The 23,423-nt window shown below is 47.2% G+C and overlaps 8 protein-coding genes across 8 annotated transcripts; 5 read left to right on the plus strand and 3 right to left on the minus strand.

Annotated features, from left to right (window-relative positions):
- Positions 1-761: 761 nt before the first annotated feature.
- EYB26_000177 (uncharacterized protein) lies at positions 762-2,526 on the plus strand (the record flags this gene model as incomplete). Its single annotated transcript, XM_054259494.1, has 3 exons — positions 762-1,270; positions 1,326-1,909; positions 1,967-2,526. 3 exons carry the CDS (start codon positions 762-764, stop codon positions 2,524-2,526), a joined length of 1,653 nt encoding a protein of 550 aa, XP_054115469.1.
- Positions 2,527-2,840: 314 nt separating this feature from the next.
- EYB26_000178 (uncharacterized protein) lies at positions 2,841-4,451 on the plus strand (the record flags this gene model as incomplete). Its single annotated transcript, XM_054259495.1, has 2 exons — positions 2,841-3,413; positions 3,464-3,523. 2 exons carry the CDS (start codon positions 2,841-2,843, stop codon positions 3,521-3,523), a joined length of 633 nt encoding a protein of 210 aa, XP_054115470.1.
- Positions 4,452-4,575: 124 nt separating this feature from the next.
- Positions 4,576-6,350, minus strand: EYB26_000179 (uncharacterized protein; the record flags this gene model as incomplete). Its single annotated transcript, XM_054259496.1, has 3 exons — positions 4,576-5,888; positions 5,940-6,241; positions 6,298-6,350. The coding sequence occupies 3 exons, from the start codon at positions 6,348-6,350 to the stop codon at positions 4,576-4,578; spliced, it is 1,668 nt and encodes a 555-aa protein (XP_054115471.1).
- A 669-nt stretch (positions 6,351-7,019) lies between these two features.
- Positions 7,020-7,658, minus strand: EYB26_000180 (uncharacterized protein; the record flags this gene model as incomplete). Its single annotated transcript, XM_054259497.1, has 2 exons — positions 7,020-7,541; positions 7,611-7,658. 2 exons carry the CDS (start codon positions 7,656-7,658, stop codon positions 7,020-7,022), a joined length of 570 nt encoding a protein of 189 aa, XP_054115472.1.
- Positions 7,659-11,209: 3,551 nt separating this feature from the next.
- On the plus strand, positions 11,210-13,338 carry EYB26_000181 (uncharacterized protein; the record flags this gene model as incomplete). Its single annotated transcript, XM_054259498.1, has 5 exons — positions 11,210-11,313; positions 11,365-11,433; positions 11,483-11,746; positions 11,798-11,914; positions 11,973-13,338. 5 exons carry the CDS (start codon positions 11,210-11,212, stop codon positions 13,336-13,338), a joined length of 1,920 nt encoding a protein of 639 aa, XP_054115473.1.
- A 1,080-nt stretch (positions 13,339-14,418) lies between these two features.
- EYB26_000182 (uncharacterized protein) lies at positions 14,419-16,333 on the plus strand (the record flags this gene model as incomplete). Its single annotated transcript, XM_054259499.1, has 3 exons — positions 14,419-15,433; positions 15,486-15,820; positions 15,875-16,333. The coding sequence occupies 3 exons, from the start codon at positions 14,419-14,421 to the stop codon at positions 16,331-16,333; spliced, it is 1,809 nt and encodes a 602-aa protein (XP_054115474.1).
- Positions 16,334-17,209: 876 nt separating this feature from the next.
- On the plus strand, positions 17,210-20,071 carry EYB26_000183 (uncharacterized protein; the record flags this gene model as incomplete). The annotated part of the gene is made up of 4 exons (XM_054259500.1): positions 17,210-17,254; positions 17,337-17,459; positions 17,544-19,631; positions 19,694-20,071. The coding sequence occupies 4 exons, from the start codon at positions 17,210-17,212 to the stop codon at positions 20,069-20,071; spliced, it is 2,634 nt and encodes an 877-aa protein (XP_054115475.1).
- A 1,238-nt stretch (positions 20,072-21,309) lies between these two features.
- On the minus strand, positions 21,310-22,933 carry EYB26_000184 (uncharacterized protein; the record flags this gene model as incomplete). The annotated part of the gene is made up of 2 exons (XM_054259501.1): positions 21,310-21,931; positions 21,993-22,933. 2 exons carry the CDS (start codon positions 22,931-22,933, stop codon positions 21,310-21,312), a joined length of 1,563 nt encoding a protein of 520 aa, XP_054115476.1.
- Positions 22,934-23,423: the final 490 nt, after the last annotated feature.

Consider the following 23,423-nt stretch of genomic DNA (forward strand, 5'->3'; position numbering starts at 1 on the left):
ATTTTGTGTATTTCCTAGTCCATGTAAGAAGGACCCATATTCTGGGATTTTTATTGTTGATATTTTGGAACGATACCTGAGCATTCTACACTCGCTTTATGACCCCAATGCTAGGGCACCATCGTTGCTTGTACATATTTGAATTAACTGATACATATTAACTACCCACTAGGCATTTACCTAAACCATCGCCATATCAAGGTCATAGAGACTTCTAAGTTATGAAGTCACGAGGAACTGCACGGAGTGTCATGCAAAGGTGGTTAGACCTGATGTAATTAGGGCAACCCCCTTCCCAATCCGGTAATGCCAGGGCAGTGTCTCGACTGGACCTCATCCGGAACAGATCAAAATACATGATGGAAGCGTAATCAATGTATCATCTACCCATTAAAGGGTTCTATCGCATTTAACCCCATTCTCCGCTTATTACGTAGAAGCAGGCTGCCGTAAATGCACTAGGGACTCCTCACAAGGTACTCGTAAGCTTTATCACCATGAGATCAGTGAAGTAGTTACATGGTGTTTATCTTGTTAAAGATTTAACGTGACTATAAAGGTACTCAAATATTGTGTAATGAGTACCCTTGGCTCAATTCATCTACACACAGGGGCCTTTGAAGCTAGTCAACTGCAATGTATGCCTTCATAATCGAACTGCTCCCAATCGTAACTATGATTTGAATCTTAATACCTGCCCAAACCACATTATTTACTATTTCTCCCATTATAAGTCCCTGGATGTACGTAGTAAAGTCAAAATGTCAACACACGCCGAAGTATACGACATAATCATCATCGGTGCTGGCCCCTGTGGTCTCGCCGTCGCAGCTCGCCTCCGAGAGGAAACGCCCTCTGCAATGTTCACCGACGAAGAACACCAACGATACCACTGGATCAAGAAACACCAGGGTAAAATGAGTCTTGCACGCGCCAGAACGAAGCGATTATACGGTACTCCGCTGGCTGCATCGGCATATACCACGCCCAACAATACCTGCTGTGGTGGTGATGGTCGTGGCCAATACTCAACCCTCGTGCTCGATAGTTCCGGAACGCAATGGATGGCAAGGTGGAATCGCGCGTTCGAGACATTAAAAATAGATTATTTGCGATCCCCGATGTTTTTCCATGTTGATCCTGCGGATCGGGATGGATTGCTGGCTTATACGCGGGAGACGGGACGCGAAAAGGAGTTATATGAGCTTTCGGGATGTGTTGGGCAGGAGTTGAGTAAACATAAGAGGAAAAAGATACGGAATTTATCCCGGTATGTATATAACCTTCTTTTGGAAGGGTGGTTGCTGATGGATGGGCATGGGTAGATTCCCGCGTGAAGCAGAGATTAATGAACGAGATCGGAAGGATTATTTTACGCCCTCAACCAGTTTGTTTGCTGATTATTGCGACTCGATTATTCAGAGGTACGGGCTTAATGATGAGTCAGTTCAAATACAGCAGTCGGAAGTCTGTGATATCAAATTTGGTGAAGTTGAGGGTTCAAAGGATGGCAGTAAACTGTTCACGATCCTTACATCTCACGGACAGTCGTTCCACAGTAGAGCGGTCGTACTAGCTGTGGGTCCTGGCTCGACCAAATTGATGCCCTGGAAGCTTTCCACAGAGGAAGAGCTCGGTGCATGTCACAGCTCCGAAGTGGGAGTCAAGTTCCCTAGTCCAGCTCTCTCACGAAAGATCAAGAATCGTGAAACGACTCATGTAGTTGTTGTAGGTGGTGGGTTGTCATCTGCCCAGCTGGCTGATCTAGCCATAGGCAAGGGGGTCACTAGAGTCTGGCATCTCATTCGAGGTGATATGAAGATTAAACATTTTGACGTCGGTCTGAACTGGGTGGGCAAGTTTAAGAATTATGATAAAGCTGTTTTTTGGTCCGCGGATGACGATCAAGGTGAGAGAACTGTTTCTAGACTTTTTCTTTATTTCGCGCATCAGCTGAAGGGAATAGAACGGTTTGAAATGCTGCAAACTGCCCGTGATGGAGGTAGTATAACACCACAATACCAGAAAATTCTCAAACAACACGTTGCCAAAGGCTGGCTATCAATTCACACCCGAACGGTGATTACTAGCAAGAATTTCGACCCCAAGACACACACCTGGAAGATAACCACAGATCCTCCTATTGATAACTTCCCTGAGCACATTGACTACATCTGTTTCGCAACAGGCATGAAGGTAAATGTCAACGACATGCCTCTCCTTCAATCAATGAATCGCGACTACCCCATCGAAACCATAAACGGGTTACCATGCTTGACAGATGACCTTACATGGAAGGCCGATGTCCCGCTATTTGTTACTGGACGTCTTGCATCTTTGCGTCTGGGACCAGCAGCACCGAACCTGGAAGGTGCTCGGCTCGGAGCTGAGAGGATTGCGTGGGGGTTGCAGGATGTGTTGGGGGAACAGTCGGATGTTGATTTTTGTAGTCGGGCGGGGAAGAGGTTGCAGAAGGCGTTTTGTGGACTGGGGAACCGGTATGAGAGTTTACTAGCTCAATATTGACAGGTCGATAAATGAAGATGGAAGAACAGATTCAGATGACCAATGTAGAAGTAGACTAAGTTATCCAATCACAGCGTGGAGGTTAGGAACCGTAGTCACCCCCACGCATGGTGTGCGGACACTGCGGAGATGCTTATCGATACCGCCAGTGAGGGGGACAACTTGACAAGAACAACCTCATCCCCAACCTCATCTCCTTGTGAGAAGTTGAAGTCCCATGCTTCGTGATCAAGTCGAGTTATTCGATGAATAGATTGATTCTTGGATTACATACGTTCCCCCTTGAAACATACTATTAAGGATTCTATCTGACAATGGCCATCAATACCATATCAACACCATCATCAACAACAAACACAAAACAGCTCAGATTCCTCGTCATCGGCGCCGGTTCTCGTGGCCACCGCTACGCCGAAGCCGTCACAGAATCAACCTCAGCTCTCATTCACGCTGTAGCCGAGCCACGGTCTTACAACCGACAAGAATTCGGCGAATGTTTCATCTGGGGCAGCAACAAGCCAAGCGATGGACAAGAATTCACCGACTGGCGCGATTGGCTGAAATGGGAACAGGAACGTCGACAAGCCGTTGCTGAGGGACAAGAGAATGTGCCAGTCGGGGTTGATGGGGTCTTTGTCTGCGCCCTGGACGAGATGCACGTTGAGATCATGTGCGCAATCGCACCTTTAAATCTACATGTATTATGCGAAAAGCCCCTTGCGACATCCTTGCATGACTGTCTTGCTATCTACCGCGCATTCGTGCCTGAACACAAAAAAGATACCGGACCCTCAAAAGTCTTCTCAATCGGGCACGTTCTCCGCTACAGCCCACACAACATGCGCCTACGCCAACTCCTCCTCGAAGAACGCGCAATCGGCGATGTCGTATCTGTCGAGCACGTCGAACCAGTCGGCTACTGGCATTTCTCGCACAGCTACGTACGCGGAAACTGGCGGCGCGAGACGGCCGCTGGCGTGGGCTCACTGCTCACTAAATCATGCCATGATGTCGATTTTTTGGTCTGGTTACTCTCATCTCCGCCGCCGGGGGCGCCAAAGGATATGCCTCCGCATGAACCGCGTACAATCTCATCTACAGGCAAACTGACGCAATTCATTAAAAAGAGAAAACCGAAAGAAGCAGGCGACGCGACGAATTGTCTCTCATGCCCGATTGAGCGGAAATGTAATTACAGTTCTGTGCGGCTGTATAAGGAGAGACAACTCGATAAGGGCATCACGGATTGGCCGTTGCATATCGTCTGTCCGGATATTGAGGATACGTTCAAAACTGCTGGGAGTGATGCAGCGGAGAAATTGTTGATGACTGCTCTGGCGGAGGACTATGATCGGAGCTCAACATCTGATGAGAAAATTAAGTCGAGGTCGTGGTATGGAAGGTGTGTGTGGGAATCGGACAATGACGTTTGCGACGATCAGTTTGTGACTATTACTTGGGACGATGAGAGACCACCAGCCACAGGCGAACAGGAATATACTCCGCGAACCTCCAAAACTGCTTCACTACACATGATCGCTCCCACCGAAAAACAATGCGAACGACGAGGACGAATATACGGCACAGAAGGTGAAATTGAATACGACAGTCGCACAATCAAATACTTCTCCTTCGCCACGAACGAATTTACCACAATCGAAATTCCCAAAGCAAAGAATCCAAAGGAGGAACAGGCGCATGGAGGTGGAGATTGGGGACTGACGAGGATGTTTATTGGTGCTGTGCAAGCCGTTGAGGAGCGTGGGTGGGATATTAGGGATGCGCAGAGGGAGTTTATTGGGTGTACGTTGGAAGAGGCTGTGAGGAGTCATGCGGTTGTTTTTGCGGCGGAGGAGGCAAGACGAGAGGAAAAGGTTATTAAATGGCAGGATTGGTGGGAGCGGCATACGAAATCTATGGCTTGAGATAGAGTGTAACGACTGAACGAATGCTCATGTTTTTGCATATCGATGCACTATGAATAATAATCATAATTACTAAATAGAACCGCTAAGCTGATTAAATCATCGTTGCTAAGACCAAGTAGAATTAGGTCTTGACATCAGGCTCGTCACGTCCAACATACTGCTTCAACTTGAGCAGGTCAGTGGCCAACTTGATGTTATCCGCGAGGTACTCTTGGGTTTGAACAGAGTATTTGCTTGCATCAGACTCGTGCTTCTCAATGTAGAGACGAATTGTGGCGCCGCTGCTGCCAGTACCGGACAAACGAACCACGATACGGCTTCCATCGTCGAACTTAACGTATAGACCTTGGTTCTTGCTGACGCTTCCATCGAGATCAGTGTAGGAAAAGTTGCCGGCATCGGTGACCTTACGACCAGCAACTTCTGAGCCAACGAAGGAATCTTTGTTGTCGATCAATTTGCTCAAATCGGCAATTACCTTGTTAGCACCATCACTGTCAACCTTCTCATAGTCGTAACGAGTGAAGAAAGTACGGCCGTATATGTTCCAGAAATCGTTCTGAATGGAGGCGATGCTAGGGGTCTCGTTGGGCTTCTGCTTGGCAACACCGGCAATAATGTTCAACCATGCTACAACAGCCCAGACACCATCCTTCTCTCGGATATGGTTGCTACCAGTTCCGAAGCTCTCTTCACCGCAAATAGACATCTTCTTGTTGTCGAAAAGAGCGCAGAAGAATTTCCATCCGGTAGGAACCTCGTAGCACTCAAGACCCTGAGCCTTGGCAACCAAGTCAACGGCACCGGAGGTTGGCATAGAGCGAGCGAGACCGTAGACACCCTGGTCACGGAAGTATGGGATGAGTTTGGCATGGTGAGCAATAATGGCCAAGCTGTCTCCAGGAGAAACGAAGGAGTTAGCACCGTAGATCATGTTACGATCACCATCGCCGTCACTTGCGGCACCGAATTGAATGCCGTTCTTGTCAACAGCGTCGACAAGGTCGTGGGCATACACCAAGTTGGGGTCAGGGTGGCCACCGCCAAAGTCGGGTTTTGGCTCACAGTGCTGGGTACTGGATGCTGGGAGACCCAATTCCTTTTGGAAGATGCGGACACCGTAGGGTCCAGTGACACCATGCATACCATCGAAAAGGACTTTAAAGTCCTTGTGTGTGTTTAGGAAGTCACGAATAAGATCAAAGTCAAAAATTTCCTTCATGAAGTCAACATAGTCGGTGACTGAGTCGACAATTTCGACCTCGAGTGAACCATAGCTGCGAGTACCGATTTGAGTAAGATCGACGTCTGGGAGCTGGGCGATTTTGTAGGAAGTCAAGGATTTGGAGGTCTCGTAGATCTTATTGGTGACGGACTCGGGGGCAGGGGCACCATTGGCAAGGTTGTACTTGATACCGAAATCCTCGGTAGGACCTAGCTAAGTTAGCACCACTGTTATTTCATGACATCCGTGTATTGACTTACCGCCAGGATTGTGGCTAGCAGTGAGCAAAATACCACCAGTAGCTTTCCTCTTGCGGATAAGGTGGCTAGCAGCCGGGGTACTGAGAATGCCGTTCTGTCCGATCAGGAGCTTCTTGACGCCATATGCAGCACCAATCTTTGCGATTGTCTGTACGACTTCTGAGTTATGGTAGCGTCCGTCACCGCCAATAACGAGGAAAGAACCCTCAACACCTTCGGGGATGGAGAGGAGGATACTGGTGACGAAGGATTCGGAGTAGTTGGGCTGCTGGAAAACGACGACCTTTTTACGAAGACCAGAACTATGAATTTCAATAAGTGATGATCGCCTAATTGCAAGATAGTGTAGACAACGTACGTGCCAGGCTTCTGGTCCTGAAAAGGGGTCATAGACACCGTCTGAACCGACATGATAATCCGAGTCAGTTATGTCCGGATAAGGAATCCGCAGGTCCGAATTGAACAGGTAGGGGAGATAATCAAAGAGACTTGATAGGAAATGATGTGATAGATGTAATATCGAGAGAGAGGAGCAAAGATGGTTTCTCGCCGACAATTGATGTGATGAAGAGAAAGCGAGAAAGCGAGTGATGGCGGGGATGGCAAAAAGTATCCTTGTTGTTAGTTGAGCTAGTGAGGGGTTTGTGTCATAGTGACTGCCAACGGTAGAAGGGAGCTCCTTCCTGCCCCGCCATCGATGGGCCACGATGGGCGACATACTACGCCAATTGGACATTTTTATACCTCATAGTTATCTTTTTGGCTTACGGAGACGGTTACAATTGAGATACAATTGTTTATTATTTATTCCTATATATCGGTCGTTGTTGTACCTCGAATGTCATCCTTATCGACTCTTGCCGTAAACAATCAGCCACCGAGTGACGGTGGGTACAGGTGGAGAGTCCAGACCATCAGCGGATTCCTCACCGGACGGTCTGTCTGTGCCTGAGCTATTTGGTTTTCAACCCAACAGCATACTTGTTTATGTATATTGTGGTATACAACGTGGAAGGGCGCGTAGAACCAGGATGCGCAGTGTGCTATCACGTCCGTAATATCCGGTCTCGTCGGCCCAAATCACTTCCCATCGAACAGTTTTGAGCGATAATACTTCATCTCTGCAATACTCTCAAGAATATCATCCCTTGCCAGATGGACTTCTCGCTTCGGCGGTGCTGCGCGGAGCAATTCGTCGCTTCCCCATCGTCTAACAGCCTCTTTGATCGTGCTAACATCAAGCAGACGATAATGTAACCATTCCAGAATAGGCGAATACGGGGGCTTTGCTAGAAAAGCTCGATCGGCGTGAATACTATTCCCGGCGAGCAAGGCGGTCCGTTGTTCAGGGACGTATCGCTTAATGTAGGCTAGTAATTGACTCGATGCGGTCGCGGCGTCTGTGGTAGAGGCGAGCACAGCCTGTGTAAGTCCGGATTTACCATGTGTATCGATGCACCATTGCGACATGGCATCTAGTTTCGCTTTAGGTTGGTGAACCACGATTTCGAAGCCATTGGGTTCGAGGAGTTGGAGTTGCGCGTCGGTTATGAAGCAGCAGATTTGGAGGATTTGGTCGGTTTCGGGATCGAGACCTGTCATCTAGCGGATTTGTCAGTGATTGCCCTTTCTGGGATTCGACGTTGTAAGAATGGTGCGCGAAGGACAGACCTCACAGTCAACCCATACTAACGGAGCTGCCGATCGCTGCAAAGCCATGTTGCTTTGAAGTTGGACTCTGGTGAAGGCGAGAAGAGGAGAGGGCCGATATTTCTTGGGCCGTCCCAGTAGTGGCGGCCTGAATGCCTGAGGCTTCAAAATGGCCAGACGCTTCATCACAACGCCGCTGCGGGTCGATTGAATATTCAATTGCGCAACAACTTGTGCACAATCGTCACCCACTGCATAAAACGTTTTACATCATGAGCTGATGGATGGGATGTGTTTGAACCGACAAGATGTGTTTTGTTAATGAGGGTCGCCGAGTTATCCGCACAGGTACAGTAGAACCTGGACCAGCCCGAAAACGGCATCCACTAACAATATTAGGGCAAACTATAAATCGGGATTATTAGACATTATCTCTAAAATGAAACTACTTGACGGACAATGACTCCTACAAGATCCAAGTAATATTGCTGTATCACGTCGGTGACATGACCGAGGCAGCACTTCACCACGGCAGATTTGACGTTACATAAAAGACCAGTGGCTACGACCGGCGCGCAGATGAGTGCTGCATACACTGTAGTCGTACAGTTTGTAGACGGCCACGTATTACTGAATCAGTCTCGTCAGGACCAGCTCGATAGAGATGTTGTATGGACTTTGATCGACAAAATGAAATGCCCCCACGCTCTTGATCTGCGCGAAGACGGGTATAAGCAGCGTGTTACTATCACGCGTGACGATGAGACGCCCGGAGTTGACAGAAGCGCTTGATAATCCAAAAAGCGTTTCTCCAGGATTGTCAAATGAAGGGATTTTGGAGAAGTGGTGACGACTTACGCAGGGGATTATAAACGAAGGGCCAAGAGATCGAATTGAGGGATTGGTACTGGATCCAGAGACGTTGGAGGACGTGAGAATCTTCGATGATCTTATGAGTACATGTGTATTGAATCCATCGCTTACTTGATCAATCCTTGGTCCAGGGAGGCAAAGCACGCGATTGATACTTTGCTAAAAGAGCAGAAACGTCACTTTGTAGCGTACGCAATGATCATCATTCCTTTAATATTTGGATCCTTCAAATTTTATATTAAATACCTCATCATCAACATTGGGGTCGAAGTTTGAACTTTATCTTCTTTTGTCCCAAGCCGTGTAAGCCACCAGAACTTTAATTGCATAGAGGGTTTCTAGAAGCTGGGGGGGAATTGTGGCGTCAAACATGTCCAGATTGGAGTTACTATTTCTTTGTTTTCCTTGCTTGAGCTGAAGGCCTGGCTGAGTCAGATGAGGTATGCGGCTTGACAGAAGATCCATGAAAAGGCCGAAGAAGGTCGAAGTAATTCAAACCTTCACGAGCCTTACTACGGGAATTTTTACGTATTTAGGGACTAATATTGAGTCCTACGCTTCGTGACAAATGTTTCTTCGTTCCTGTTAGATACTACTTAGCGCTGATCAAAGATACTTTCTTACTTGGTTTAGTTCTAACAATGTAAACCTTGAAAGCTGCCGGAAACAGCACTATCTCTCATCACAAACTTCCGGATCAACGGATAAAGAGCTAGCCACAAAATGACATGTACGAGACCTGCACATACAAAACCTCGTACAGCATGCACCGTTGCTCAAACAGGGCAACACTAGCAAGACTCGTGGCGCTCTTTAGTGTGTTTTAGGGCTAATACATATCCGATACTACCGTAACTTACACGGAGAACGCCGTCGACGTAGATAGCATCCACCTCTCCACAGTTTGTTCCCCTCATTTCTCCTCAATCTGAAAATTATACAAGGTTTTGCTTAATCATGGAATGTTCACCCGGGTTGTGAAGGGCAGGTCTTCTACTCCGTCGGAGCGATTATGTGTCTGTGTGTCGTACGTATATTTCAGCCGTCATATCGGCCTTGGCGCGTTGTTTCAAAGTGATAGGCAAACTTCATCAATAAACCTCCAATAGAGTTGCCAATTAGAATAACAACGGTATTAAGGACGTAGATCATTGTCCCATCAAGGCTTAAGTTGGGCGATTACAATTGATTGATACGTAGTTGTGGTTGGGCCGCGTCTATCTTGTGTATTGGTACGTATGTCTGCGTATTTTTTATGGAAATATACGCGCTCGGGCTGGATGAACAGACGAATTACCTAGATAGGAAATTCCGTGCTACGAGTCATGCCATGTTTTATTTTGCGTATCTTTTCTGTGTGCGGTGCACATGGAAGAGGCTTTACCATAGCGGTGGATGTCGGTATCATTCGAGTCACAACTCAGTAGTCCACGTGAGCAAGGTCATACAAGATGCGCCGAATTAGGGCAGTAGACACATGGCGTATACTCCTTGCTTATAGACGTAGTATGATTGTGCAATAATGCGACCCATGTACTCGTAGTACGGAGTAGGACTAGACTTAGATCCTTGTCAGAAATACGAGCCGATTACGGGGAATGTATCGACTAACGAAAGCATGGCTTCGTGTTTCTTCCAATGAGAGTGAGTCAGCGGACAGATCACCATTTCTAGCCCTAATCAAGCATAGGTTCCGTAATTTATGGGTTTACCCCGTATGGAGTGTTGCCAGCACTTCAGAGCATCGACACTCGTCCGTAGTATGTTTCTTTCTTTGTGATACCTTGTGAGTGGATCGCCATGCCAACCAACAGAAAAATCCTACAGCGTCTGCGGTTTGATTCGCTGGTTTCATGGTGGCACGGTTTCGCTTTTGAAGACCGACCGGTAGAGTATGTCCTTGCCAGTTCGCCGAGAGTACAAGGCCGGGATGAAGAGCCGCCTTCTGTGGTACAAGATGGGTTCCTGGCAGGATGTCGCCGTTAGATTCCATGGATCCGTTGTGTTCAAATGAATCATGAACAAGACAGACGGGAATCATCAAGTCAAACAATAACGCATCTTACAGACCGAGGATAGGTGAGATTGCATGACTCGGCCCGCGACAGCTCAGTCATCGATCGGTTAACCGTGTCTGTAACTATCGCCGCTTGCGTCCAAGGAAAAACCACGCGTTCACACGGCATGGTTTTTAGCACTAATATCAAACCGGTAAAGCCTCTCTGGGTCGCCGTGTGATTCTCATAAAAAATCATGGAGAAATCATGGAGAACCCCGCCGAGACGTGCTCCGAATGGAAGAACGCTTCAGCTGCATGTCCATCCAAACAAGGCCGACTATAGACTAGCTCAGCTACCGTAGCTTTCTTGGAGAAACGTATTGGCCAATCATGACGGTAAATGCCGCGGTTTGGAGAACGTTTGGATCTGTTTCTCAATAATACCATACGGGTAATAGTAGTAGTTCGTACAGACTCTCTGAGCTTTGCACGGAATATTTCCATGTGAGTGGGTCTTTTTGGGACATGTCTGCTTGATGGTGACGGGGGTAAACGTGCAATGCTTTTTGAATAATTCCGAGTATAAGTACAGGGTTCCCCTCCTTTTGATCTGTCATTGCGTCTTTTCTTCCTTGACAAGGTTTCTAAAAAGTCTCACCTAGAAAGTGGTACTCGAATAGCTACTTCATCTAGATTCAGTACAACCAACAGTCATTAGTGAGTGCTTGCTTGGGTACTCAACTACACAATGTCGGACACAGGTCCTCATGACGGGGTCCATGGTGTTGAAACCGCACCATACGCGCTTGATTCGGGAGTGAAGTCCGCGAATGCGGAGAAGATTGCTGAGAGGTTTGTCTGTCCCTTGTTAAGTTGATTCACATACATCTAACATCTACATAGCTCCGCTGCATCTGATTCCGAGCAGGGTCATATCGAGAGAGTCAACTTGAACAACAATGTTTCTGCCAAGTACGTGTATTTGCTTCTTGTCACTTAAAAGCCTGCTAACAGCATCTAGGATTAAGAACCCTCTCGCCGACTTCACTCCTCACCAGGTCATCCGCGATGTCAATGAGTTCGCTACGGCTCATGCCTTGACTGACATCACCCCAGTCTTGGAGCGAGGCGCTCTCGTCGCGCGTGACCCGGCCAACTACGCCAGCGTCGAAGGCTTGACTGAGGACGAATCTCTAGCCATTCAGAACGAAGTCCTCCACAAGTGGAAGCAGCCCGCGGCCCTTTACTTTACCATTATTCTTTGCTCAATTGGTGCTGCCGTTCAGTAAGTTTTTAAGGTCCCGCTTGTTCGAGTTCAGTGCTGACATACCGGCAGAGGTTGGGATCAGGAGGGCTCCAACGGAGCCAACTTGTCGTTCCCTGATGCTCTCGGAATCCCGGAATCAGGCCCTAATGCCTCCCGTAACCAGTGGCTTGTGGGCGTTGTCAACGCGTGGGTTTCTTGTTCCTCCTTTCGTAATGAATTGTAGTTACTAATCTATTTGGTTCAGTGCCCCATACATTGGCGCTGCCGGTATTGGGTGCTGGCTCTCCGACCCCATGAACCGTCTTCTCGCTCGTCGTGGCACCATCTTCGTCTCTGCTATCTTTTGTGTCCTCGCTCCTATCGGTGGCGCTGTCGCCCAGACCTGGCCTCAACTCTTCATCACTCGTATCCTTCTTGGAATCGGCATGGGCTTGAAAGCCTCCACTATCCCAATCTTCTGCGCAGAGAATACACCCGCTAGTATCCGAGGTGGTCTTGTCATGTCATGGCAGCTCTGGACTGCGTTTGGTATCTTCCTCGGTTGCAGCGCCAACTTGGCTGTGATGAACACTGGAGATATCTCGTGGCGTCTGCAGTTGGGTTCTGCGTTTATTCCCGCCATTCCCTTGCTTGTTGGTGTCTACTTCTGCCCCGAGTCTCCTCGTTGGCACATTCGCAACGGCAATATGCGCAAAGCATATGAGTCTTTGCTTCGTCTCCGTAACCATGAAATCCAAGCTGCGCGTGACCTTTATTACATCTACGCTCAAATTCAGGTTGAAAAAGAAATCATCGGCACAAGCAACTACATCACCCGCGCGATTGAATTGTTCACCATCCCTCGTGTCCGTCGTGCCACTCTGGCTTCCTTCGTGGTCATGATAGCCCAACAGATGTGCGGTATTAACATTGTCGCTTTCTACTCATCGTCTATTTTCAGCCACGCAGGCGCCAGCGCCACGTCCTCCAACTGGGCCTCTTGGGGTTTCGGTCTCGTCAACTTCGTCTTTGCATTCCCCGCCATTTTCACTATTGACACATATGGTCGTCGTGCATTGCTTTTGTTCACATTCCCCAACATGGCCTGGACCCTTCTTACCGCTGGTTTGTGTTTCTTGTTACCGGATGGCAGTACCAAGCAATTGGCCTGCGTGTCTCTGTTTGTGTACCTGTTTGCCGCCTTCTACTCTCCCGGTGAAGGCCCAGTTCCATTCACATACTCGGCCGAAGTCTTCCCTCTCTCGCATCGTGAGGTCGGTATGTCCTGGGCTGTGGCTACCTGTTTGGGTTGGGCAGCCGTCCTGTCCATCACTTTCCCTCGTATGCTCAACGCCATGACCCCTACTGGCGCCTTTGGTTTCTACGCGGGTCTTAATGTCACTGCTCTAGTAATGATCTTCCTCTGGATGCCCGAAACCAAGCAGCGCACTTTGGAGGAGTTAGATTACATTTTCGCTGTGCCCACTCGTCGCCACATGAACTACCAGATCAACACTGCGCTTCCGTACTGGTTCAAACGCTACATTTTGCGCCAGAACGTCAAGCTCGAGCCACTATACCACTTTGACCATGTTGCTGGTGCTGAGGAGGTTGTGGAGGCGACCAAGTAGATGTTGGATCGGACCCGATCTTTGATGACTTGATTGCTCTGGATGACCAAATGACCTTGATGTTTTGGATAATTTCTCTTTGGATTTTACCTTCTCATATCTTGCTATATATGATTAGAGTAAGTCAATACTAATACTATGGATTGTTCTGAATATTCTGTTTCCACGTGCAGTAACCCTAATCGTAAAGCCATCATGTGAGGAGTATCCATGTGATTAGACACACATGTTTATTCACATCATATACAAACTTGTGACAAAATCTAATGACGTATCAATGAGCAGCTGAGCATTTAATATTTTTTTCTTCTTTTTCTCTTCATACTTTGGTTTAAGTTAGGTTAAGAAAGGAAAACCAAGAATAGAAATTAAACAGCATCACGTGCCCCTAATAGGGTAAGGCAATCTGTGACCGCCTTTGTGATCCGCCAACAAATCAACCAACAAACTGGAGAAACAAAACAATCGAAGCTCTCGCTGTCTAACAAAAAACACAACTTGACGCTATCTTCCTGCACACGCTCTCCCTCTTAAACCCTACTTAACCCCTTTTTAAAGCTTCATATCTACTTTTCAGACAATCTCGCATACCACACCCTTATCTACAACCTCATACAACAAGGCAGTATTTACTCCGATTAGCAGCATCTCGTCATCAGCCCGGCTATCCAGCCCACCCCGCTCAAATGGAGGCATGACTTGAGCCAGTGACATTTCACTGGGTACATGTTATGTTCTTGATCTGAGTTCTTGGATTTGCTGAGAGTATTGATCTTCCTCGGATTGTGTACATAATACACTGTGACATCGTCTTGCGTGACTCGGGTTGACCTCGATTTCGATTTCGATCTTCTGACGTGAACTCTTTCTTTCATCTCGAGGTACTATCATACGGAGTTCCGCAGGCAAAACATTCTTAGACAACTTAATCAAGGAATTTTCTCTTGCGATTTCCGGATAGACCATAAATTCGGGTGGTTTACTTCGATCTTCATTTGTTCCCCGCGTTTTACCCCCATACACAACTATCGGCACTACATCCAACAGTCATTTCAGCACCTTACTTACGAAACCGCCGCCATGCCTTGCTTCAAGGGGCTGGCAGTCAGCATCCATACCCCGGACGGTCCTATACCGGAATTTTCCGTACAACGTCAATCTCGCCAGTCCCGGATCGCCTGCTACATCCCCGTCCCAGCACCCAAAATCACCGAGTCCGGAAAAGCTCAAGCATCTACTTTTGCCGTCTCGATTACGCTTCTGAATGCCGGACAGAGTGTTCCGTATTCGACGCCCAAGCCAACGCCCGAGAACCCGAACCCTAAGCCCCAGCTCGTTGGCGTGAGTGAGATCGATGAGAAAGGACAAACACACTGGATAAATCCTTACCTCCCATTGACGGGATCTGTGAACGAGACAGTTGCTGCTTACATCTATTTTGACGGACGACAGAAGGAGGAGGTAGCTACATTATTGCGTCGCGGTGAAGAGACATGGGTCAATTCCCGATGGGTCAGCGTTCCCGACTCAGAAGGTGGAGGACTCGCTGAACGGGAGTTCCTGTTCCGAGAGGTCGGTCTTGAGAGATGGTTGAATGGATTGGACCTAGAAGGCAAAGATGCCGCAGCCAAGATTGAACGACGCAGACAAAAGATGGAGAAGCGGAGGTTGCTAAAAGCTCAAGAAAGTGGCGACATGGACATGGACGCTGAGTCTTCAGCCAAACGGGATAAGGGGATTATGCGATATGGCGCTGATGCCAAAGCTCCTCTTGAGAATCTTTCGGACGAGGAATTCTCGTCCGATTCTGACGATGATCCAATTCCCGAATCAGCTGGTCAGATCAAAGTTGCCTTGTTCCGAGTGTTGGCATCTGGAGAAATTAGACGAGGAGAGTACTCACCGCAATTTGATGCACACGATGATGATGAGGAAGGTGGACAGGGTGGTGACGGTACTGCGGATGTTGATCACACAACTAGCTTTGCGAAGCCCAAGAGTCTCGATCCGACGACCATCAGTACGCAGACTGTTACCGGCATTGATCCTACCGACAAGCCGTATGCTGTGTTTACATTTATGTATCGTGGTGAACGTATGTCTACTCCCTATCATTTGAGGCGTACATCCGAGACTAACTTTTATAGGTCAACTACAAAAAATGGGCATCTTAAAGTCCAAGCCAGCTGAAGAAACCCCTTCAAGGAGGAAGTCGACTGATTTCTCCAAACTTGCTCCTCTCAAACCGGGTGGTGCCGTTGGATTTATGGGCTATCGCGAAGGCGACAATGTTAGTTCTCCAAAGGCAGGAAAGAAGTCTAAGAAGAGCAGCGAGAGCGACATGGACAGCGATGACGACGTGGACGACAAAGATCCTGTCATAGATAAAGCCGACGACGATGAGAATAATGATACTACGCATCTGTCCCCTGATGACTTGCGTAGACAGGGAGATTTGGCCGAGGGGGTTAGGAAGATCAAGGTATGTCACCGTCACAGTAAATGGCACAGACTTAAATATTAATGGTTTCTCTAGTTGAAACGCCAGCATTCAATGGACCCCATGGGAGACAGCACCTCCAATGCCAACACACCTGCGTCAGCAGCCACGCCTCCAGCAGCTGCGACTGAATCATCCACACCACCACATGCATCTGCGTCAGCACCAGCTCCTGCTGATGCCAATGTTAACGACCTTCCAAACAATCTTCCAGACAACCTTAACAGTGCCGAATACGTAGGCAGCCCCTTGAAAAAGGCACGCGCTAGTGTCTCTACAGCCGATGAAGATGGCCTACGAAAGCGCCTCGGATCGAATCTCGCCAACAATATCAGTGAATTACTTGGCGGTGAGAAGACAGAAACTCCCACTGCTTCTGGTACTACATTTGGAGGAACCGGAAGCCATTTTGGTGGCAACATCAACACCAAAGTATCACCAGCACAGCCTACCAATGCGCAACAAGCGCCTCAAGATGATGACGAAGAACTCTAACCCCTTGTTGTCTTCCATCATTATTCCGTGTTTGCCGATAAACCACTCGCTATTCCATTTCTTTTAACTTTTAAATCTTCAGCATGCTCCCATCATGACCTCAAAGACCTCGTTAGTTGAATTTTATTTAATACTAGGTCCGTCTCTTGCATGATACCTCTTTTCTCAACTCGAGATTCCGCTTCGCTTGTCTCATGTAGGAGTTGTGTTGCGATTCTATTTTCTTTTCTTCTTGTGTGTGTGTGATAGCTATCATTGCTTTTATTGTATGGTTCCTTGTTATCATGGGCCATATTTACATGGGAGGGTGTTGTGTCTCCATTTAGTAGGTTGCTATGGTAGAGATGCAGACAGAGACAGAGAGTGGCGAATCGATCAACTTGCTAATGCCAGTCTCCTTTTCCCCATGCATACGCACAAGTAGAGAGGTCCCCAAGGTGCATGTCACCGTATGGACTGTACATAACACGCAAGTCTAATAATATCTTGCAGCGAAAAGAAAAAGGACGAAGGGTTGTAGAGTTTAGGGCTTAGGGTTATAGCCCTCCGTATCAGGTATCCAACGTCTAGGTATTACTATCACGCGTCATTGAAAGTGTCCCACTTCATCCCCTCATTGACCTCACTACTCGAGCAGAACATCAAACATCGAGACGAAAAATAAAAAGTTGAACTATTTACAATGAATCATCTTGGTCAATATTAGCGGGTGCCTTCCTTCTTCTGATAATTGCGATCAAATCGAAAATCCTGTCCAAGTTAGATGTACCAGCGCTGGGTTGATAGGCTAGCTCCCATCCAACACTGGCATGTCATATCCGTATCAATACCAAGAGGATCAGCGTCTAGCCCAAAGTACATTGTTGCTGCTTGAAAATGTCATCTGATAATGAGTCCGGATTGCGCAGAAAAGTCGGACAGGTATGTATCTGTTCCTTAAGGGGAAACATCCCAGCAAACACAATGCAATATCAATCTAAGATTCATGCTGATATATTAATAGCTTTTCGCAGTCGGCTTTCATGGGTTTACTTCAAGCCCCGAAATCAGAACGCTGATCAGAGATTATGGGCTAGGTGCTGTCATCTTATTTAGAAGGAATATCAAGGATGCCACTCAACTCCAGGTACGTCCTCTTTCCAACAGAATCAAATGTTTATAGATTTATTTATAGCAACTCGATGTGAAACTAAGATAGCAATCGCGTTAGGCCCTTACGCTGGCCCTGCAACAAGAAGCCAAGGACGCAGGCCACGAACATCCCCTGTTCATCGGAATTGACCAAGAACATGGCCTGGTAACAAGAATCACACCACAAACCGCCGCCCAACAACCAGGACAAATGACACTTGGAGCCACTCAATCCGCTGATAATGCATACAAAATCGGAAAATGCACAGGAGAAATGCTCAGCTTCTTCGGTATCAACATGAACTACGCGCCAGTCTGTGATGTCAACTCCGAGCCTTTGAACCCTGTTATTGGCGTTCGTAGTTTTGGAGATAACCCTAATTTTGTTGCTAAGATGTCAAGCGCAACTGCACGTGGTCTTCGAGAGACTGGTGTTGTGCCTACAGTGAAGCATTTTCCGGGCCATGGAGATACGGCTGTTGATTCACATCATGGTCTTCCTGTCATCAACAAGTCTCGAAGTGAACTTGAGAGATGCGAATTAATTCCATTCAGAAGGTCTGTAGCAGAGGGTATTGAAGCTGTCATGACAGCTCATATTGCTCTGCCTAGAATTAGTAGTGGACCGGAGTCAAACCGCCTCCCAGCAACCCTTTCCCCAGAGGCATTAGGCATTCTGCGAAATGATATGAAATATGATGGTGTCATTGTGACTGATTGTCTTGAGATGAATGGTATTCGTGGTACTTATGGGACTGTCGATGGGACATTGATGTCTCTGAAAGCAGGTAGCGATAGCGTGATGATTTGCCATACTTATGCTGTACAAGTCACGTCTATTGAGCGGGTGGTTCAAGCGGTGAAATCCGGGGAGTTGCCAGAGTCACGAATTTGCGAGGCTCTACGTCGTATCACATCCCTCAAGGAACGATTCCTTAGTTGGGAATATGCGTTGCGCTCTACAGATAAGTTGTCACTAGATGAGTTACATGCGATGAACGAAAAGCACCAGCAGATTGCAACAAAGGTATACTCGCAATCAACAACCGTGATCAGGAACAGCTTAAAAGTGCTACCAGTCTCGGGAACCCTTTCAAAGGTGCTGTTACTCACACCCGGAGGAAAAATGCCAGCAGGAGGAGCAGTAGACGATGGTGGCCCCAATCACAAAACATACATTGATGTGCTTCAACACGCTGTCGGAAATACGTCGTCCTCTATAACACGAATCAATTATCCAGATACAGGAGAACTTGCGGAGGAGCACTGGAAAATGATTGAAATTGATGCCGATATTGTGATTCTGACTTCTATAAATGCAAAGGAGGCAGAAGGGCAGAGAAACTTTGCTCTGGAAGTGGCCAAACGCCGCAAGGATGTGATTGCGATAGCTACATGCAATCCTTATGATTTTCTCGATGACGATGAATTATTCAAGACATACGTTGCTACCTATGAACCCACCGTGGAGGCATTCGCATCCGCTATCGACGTGATTTTTGGCCGAGCACCTGCAATGGGGACATTGCCAGTAGCCTCAACCCTTAACAGCAAACGAGATGCACACCACGAGGTCTTAACCCTAGATGAATCCCAAAATGACTCAATGATCGATGGTATACTCAACATCTGGAACGCGGCGCTCCCTGACTATCCCTTACCAGCCGAGAACCTCCGCAAAGTAATCAACCAACCCCACGGACACCACTTCATCGCTCGAGATACACAAACCAAAATAATCATCGGTTTTTGTCTTTCGTACACATCCCAAAACGAAGGCCAAACCTCTGCCGAAATCGCCGTTATCGCCGTCCATCCCTCCAAACGACATCAAGGCATCGGCACAGAACTACTAGCCACAACAAGAGAATATCTTTACGAAAACTATGGATGCAAAAACACCTCGTTGAGAAGTTATTTCCCTCGCTTCTGGCCCGGTTTACCGGTTGATTTGACGCCGGAAACGGAGCAGTTTTTTGTGCATAGTGGGTTTCGATTTACTCGTGGCGGAGATTCGGATCTCTATCAGGATATAAGGAATTTTGTCTCACCGCACGAGTATATTGATAAAGCAGTTGCGGTTGGTGTGAAATATAAAGCTATAGAAACGCCCGAGGAGTTTGAGAATTGTCTTGTTGGACAGAAACGGAATTTTTCTCATTATACGGTGCGTGTATTACATGATGCTCTGATACCCGAATCTAGGTAGAACTTACTAAAAGAAAACAGGGTTGGGTCGAAGCATTCACCTCCCTCCACCCCTCCAAGCATCCACGAAGTATAATGGCAGGCTTCAACCAAAGCACTGGCACCCAAATAGCATGGACCCTCATGCTCTCCCCGGACGACGACTTTGTGTCTCAAAATTGGGCTTTTCCTCCATTGGCAAGTGGCAGTCTTGCCCTAAAGACAGGAATCATTGGCTGTGTCGGGGTAGATCAAGCGCACCGGAGTAGAGGTGTTGGTCTTGCATTGTTGTGTCATGCGATAGAGGACATGAAGCAAAGAGGTGTTGAGGCGGTATTTGTTGATTCGACGGATATTGTAGATTGGTATGCGAAGGTGGGATTTGGGAGGTGGAAGGAGTATATTCGTGCTGAAATTTAGATTCGGTTGTACTCGCAAAGCTGTGTTTAGAGAAGGCTGAAAGATTCAACGGATTCCAAGGTTGTGCATAAATCAGCTAACCAGGAATGCCCTAAAGACATGCCTTCCGTGAATACAGAAAGTAGCCTGATTATAAACGATTTGAAAAGATACCATTGATATAGTATGCAAACAAAAATATGTGAATTAGTAGAAGATCCATAATAGTAATCTGAGTAGCATCTTTCACAGACATCAAAGAGGTCCCGGGAGCTTCCCCAAATACCACTCGCAAAGACCTACTGTCATCTCAAATGAGAACAAAAGAAGGCAATTTGATATAAAATACCATGAATGATATTAGCAGTATCAATATCCTCAATATCTATCTACATACATCGGAAATTGCATCGATCCCCACACCCTATCAGCCCTAACCCAGACCCCTTTTCAAAATGATCTACAAGCCATACATACAGGGAAAGATAAGAGCTGTCCCGCAATGCTGAAAATCTTAGAAGGGTGACCAACGAAAAGTCCGAGGAAACTCGTCACGAAGAAGCTGGAGAACCGAAAGCAGATGAAAGACAGGTAGACCAAACTGAAAATGTAGCAGTAGAAATCAAGCCTCAAAGAGCAAGGTCCCGTCCAGCTGGGCCACGAGAACCAGGGCCCGGGTTAGGACGAAGAGTAACTCGCCGCGAAACCGAAGATAAGGCCCAAGATGGATATTGGGGAAGATGAAGACAGGTTTCAACGAACAGTACCACGACCAACTGGGCCAAGAGAGCCACCACCGCCACCAACAGAACCGCGAGAATCGTACAGCCCCGTTAGGGATATTCTAAACACGTATCATTTCCGAGATAGTTTCTATGAGAGATACATCCCGCGAAGTATCGGATCAAACCTTGAATTCACACCTCAGAATAGGGATAATGGGGTGCCGCCCGTGAGTCAGTTTGATTGGACTTCTAGTAAGTCTGATGATAGCCGGGGACGGATGTTTGTAAGAGAACAGAAGAGGGCATGGAAAAAGAGGTTAGGGCAGTTTAAAGAGGAGCTGAAGTGCCAGAAGACCAAGATTGCGAGAGCGATCACGTCGGCTGTTATCTTTAAGAAAATACGTCGATGGCGATCAAAATGATATTGTAAATAGCATTTTAATCTCTGAAATGATAGTACATGTCATTGCGAGATCTTCTATCAAACTTGAAGATACGTACTCTAGTTATGGATTATTGATATGCATCTGCAACTCAAGTGAATTTCACCACCTGTGTTTCAACATATTTCCAGTACCTTCCTGCAGACATCACTCTCAATGCCTTTCCTTTCCATTCCATGAGCAAAAAGCTCATACCAAACGCCAAGGACAAAATCGCAACGGCGATAAAGGTTTTTTGTAGACCTTGTGCATCAATCCATGGTGTAATGGCATAGTTGAAAGCAAAGCTCAGCGTATTTCGGCATAGGATGACCGAAACAATCGTTTCACCTGACAGTTCCTTGAAGCAGTCAACGGCATAGGCAAGTGCATAAGCACCACCAGAAACATTGCAATAACCGCAGAAAAGACCGCCGAGGAGGATAACTGCCCAATGAACTTGGTGGTATGTACCTAGGCCCCAGAGTAAAAGACCCCCAGGCATCAAAAGACAGTAAACAACTAAACCCCAAAGACGTTGTTCTGGCTCACGGAGACCTCCGAGCCGTGAAGCCAATCTCAGTGTCAACCAGTCGGCGACAGGTCCGGAGACAACACCTGCGATAGTGGCACCTATTAATGGCGCAACATATGAGAGACCGACAAGAGCAGCAGAAAAATCATAGGGTGCCGCTGAGAGGATAGCTGAAGTAGTTGCATTGTACACATTGTACCTGTTACATTATGTTAGTCAAGTTTACAGTTGTGAAGGCATTGTCAAGGGGCGAAACATACCAGGCCAAGGCGAATCCGTACATAAAGCCTGCCCACATGATATTAGGGAATTGGAAGAAAATCAGAATCGGGCGGTATGCGATACGAATAATCTGAGAGAACGAGTTTCCATTATAGGACCACAGCTTCATGCTCTCTAGTAGTGTTTCCTTTCGGCTTCCTGTAGCCACATCGGACCGTTGAGCAGCATGTCTGTCATCCAAATCGGGAAACTCGTCCACTTTCTCGCCCTCCACGCTTGTACGCGTATACATCGACTCCTCGTACAGAAAGAAGGCAAGCACGAAATTTAGAGCTAGAATCAGGGCAGCCCAATGCTGTACCCAATGCCATCCGTAGGTATCATTCATGAACCCGGCGATGAGAGGTGCAATAAAATTGCTGGCACAGAGGACAAACATGTACCACCCAATAAAAGCGCCTCTTTCATGAGCAAAGAACACGTCTGGGATACAGATTTGCGGTAGTACTTCGACTGGAGCACAGGCCAAGCCATATAGGCATCGTGCTGCAGCCCACGATGGATAGTGGTCAATCCACGCTGTCCATTCAGATATGGCGACACAAAAGAGTAAGCTCAACAAAATAATAGGGCGTCGACCAAAGGTAAGAGCCAGGGGTTGCCATATAATATTTGTCCATCCTGCCATAAGAAAAAGGTATCCGGTACCATTGTTAAGCTGGGCTATGCTGATGGCCGTTTCTTTAGAAATCGGAGTGAAGACCGAGTACACCGAGGTACCACCGATACCCGTCGTGAATACATAGAACAAGAGCAAAGTGACGTTCAACCGTTTTCGATTCTTGGACCAATTCAATGGATCATTTGGATCTGCTGAGGGTTTGGGAACCAGAATAATTTTGTTTGATTGTTCAGCAACCAGATGCACCGTACCAGGGGGCAACATAGTATTGGGATTTTCGGCCAGATTGTACTCCATGGAGTTTGTAGTTTACCAAACAAAGTATCTATTAATCCCTTTTTTGCCGTCTTCAATCAGAATAAGATTTCCGTTCCTTCAAGCAAAGAGCCATCAACGGAGAAAAAGACGGCCCTTAAGTTTATTGAGTTCTATGTACCGGTCTCATCGAGACAATCGTTTCTTTTTACGTCCGGATTGTCGTCTGGCTCTTTTCATAACACGCTGAACAATATTATTATCGTGTTCGGTAATAGTACATGGATGTTTAATTACTGACCAGGATGCAAGCCTAGTCGATGTACCGTAAGAGCGGTCGTCTGACAGGAAAGAAAAACTGGAGCTCAAATCGAATCACAGAGGTTGGAAAAGATAAGCTTAGCCTTTGAGGAGGAATGCGGGCCGTGGGCAAACGAGTCTTAATACGGCGTAGTAAAGAGTATAAAAGACCAGGGGTTCTGGAGCCATTCAAGCACTGATTGGCGGAGCGACAGGGTTTAACCACGTAGTG

The sequence above is a fragment of the Talaromyces marneffei genome, chromosome 1, assembly GCF_009556855.1.
Source record: "Talaromyces marneffei chromosome 1, complete sequence".
NCBI classification, from domain to species: Eukaryota; Fungi; Ascomycota; class Eurotiomycetes; order Eurotiales; family Trichocomaceae; genus Talaromyces; species Talaromyces marneffei.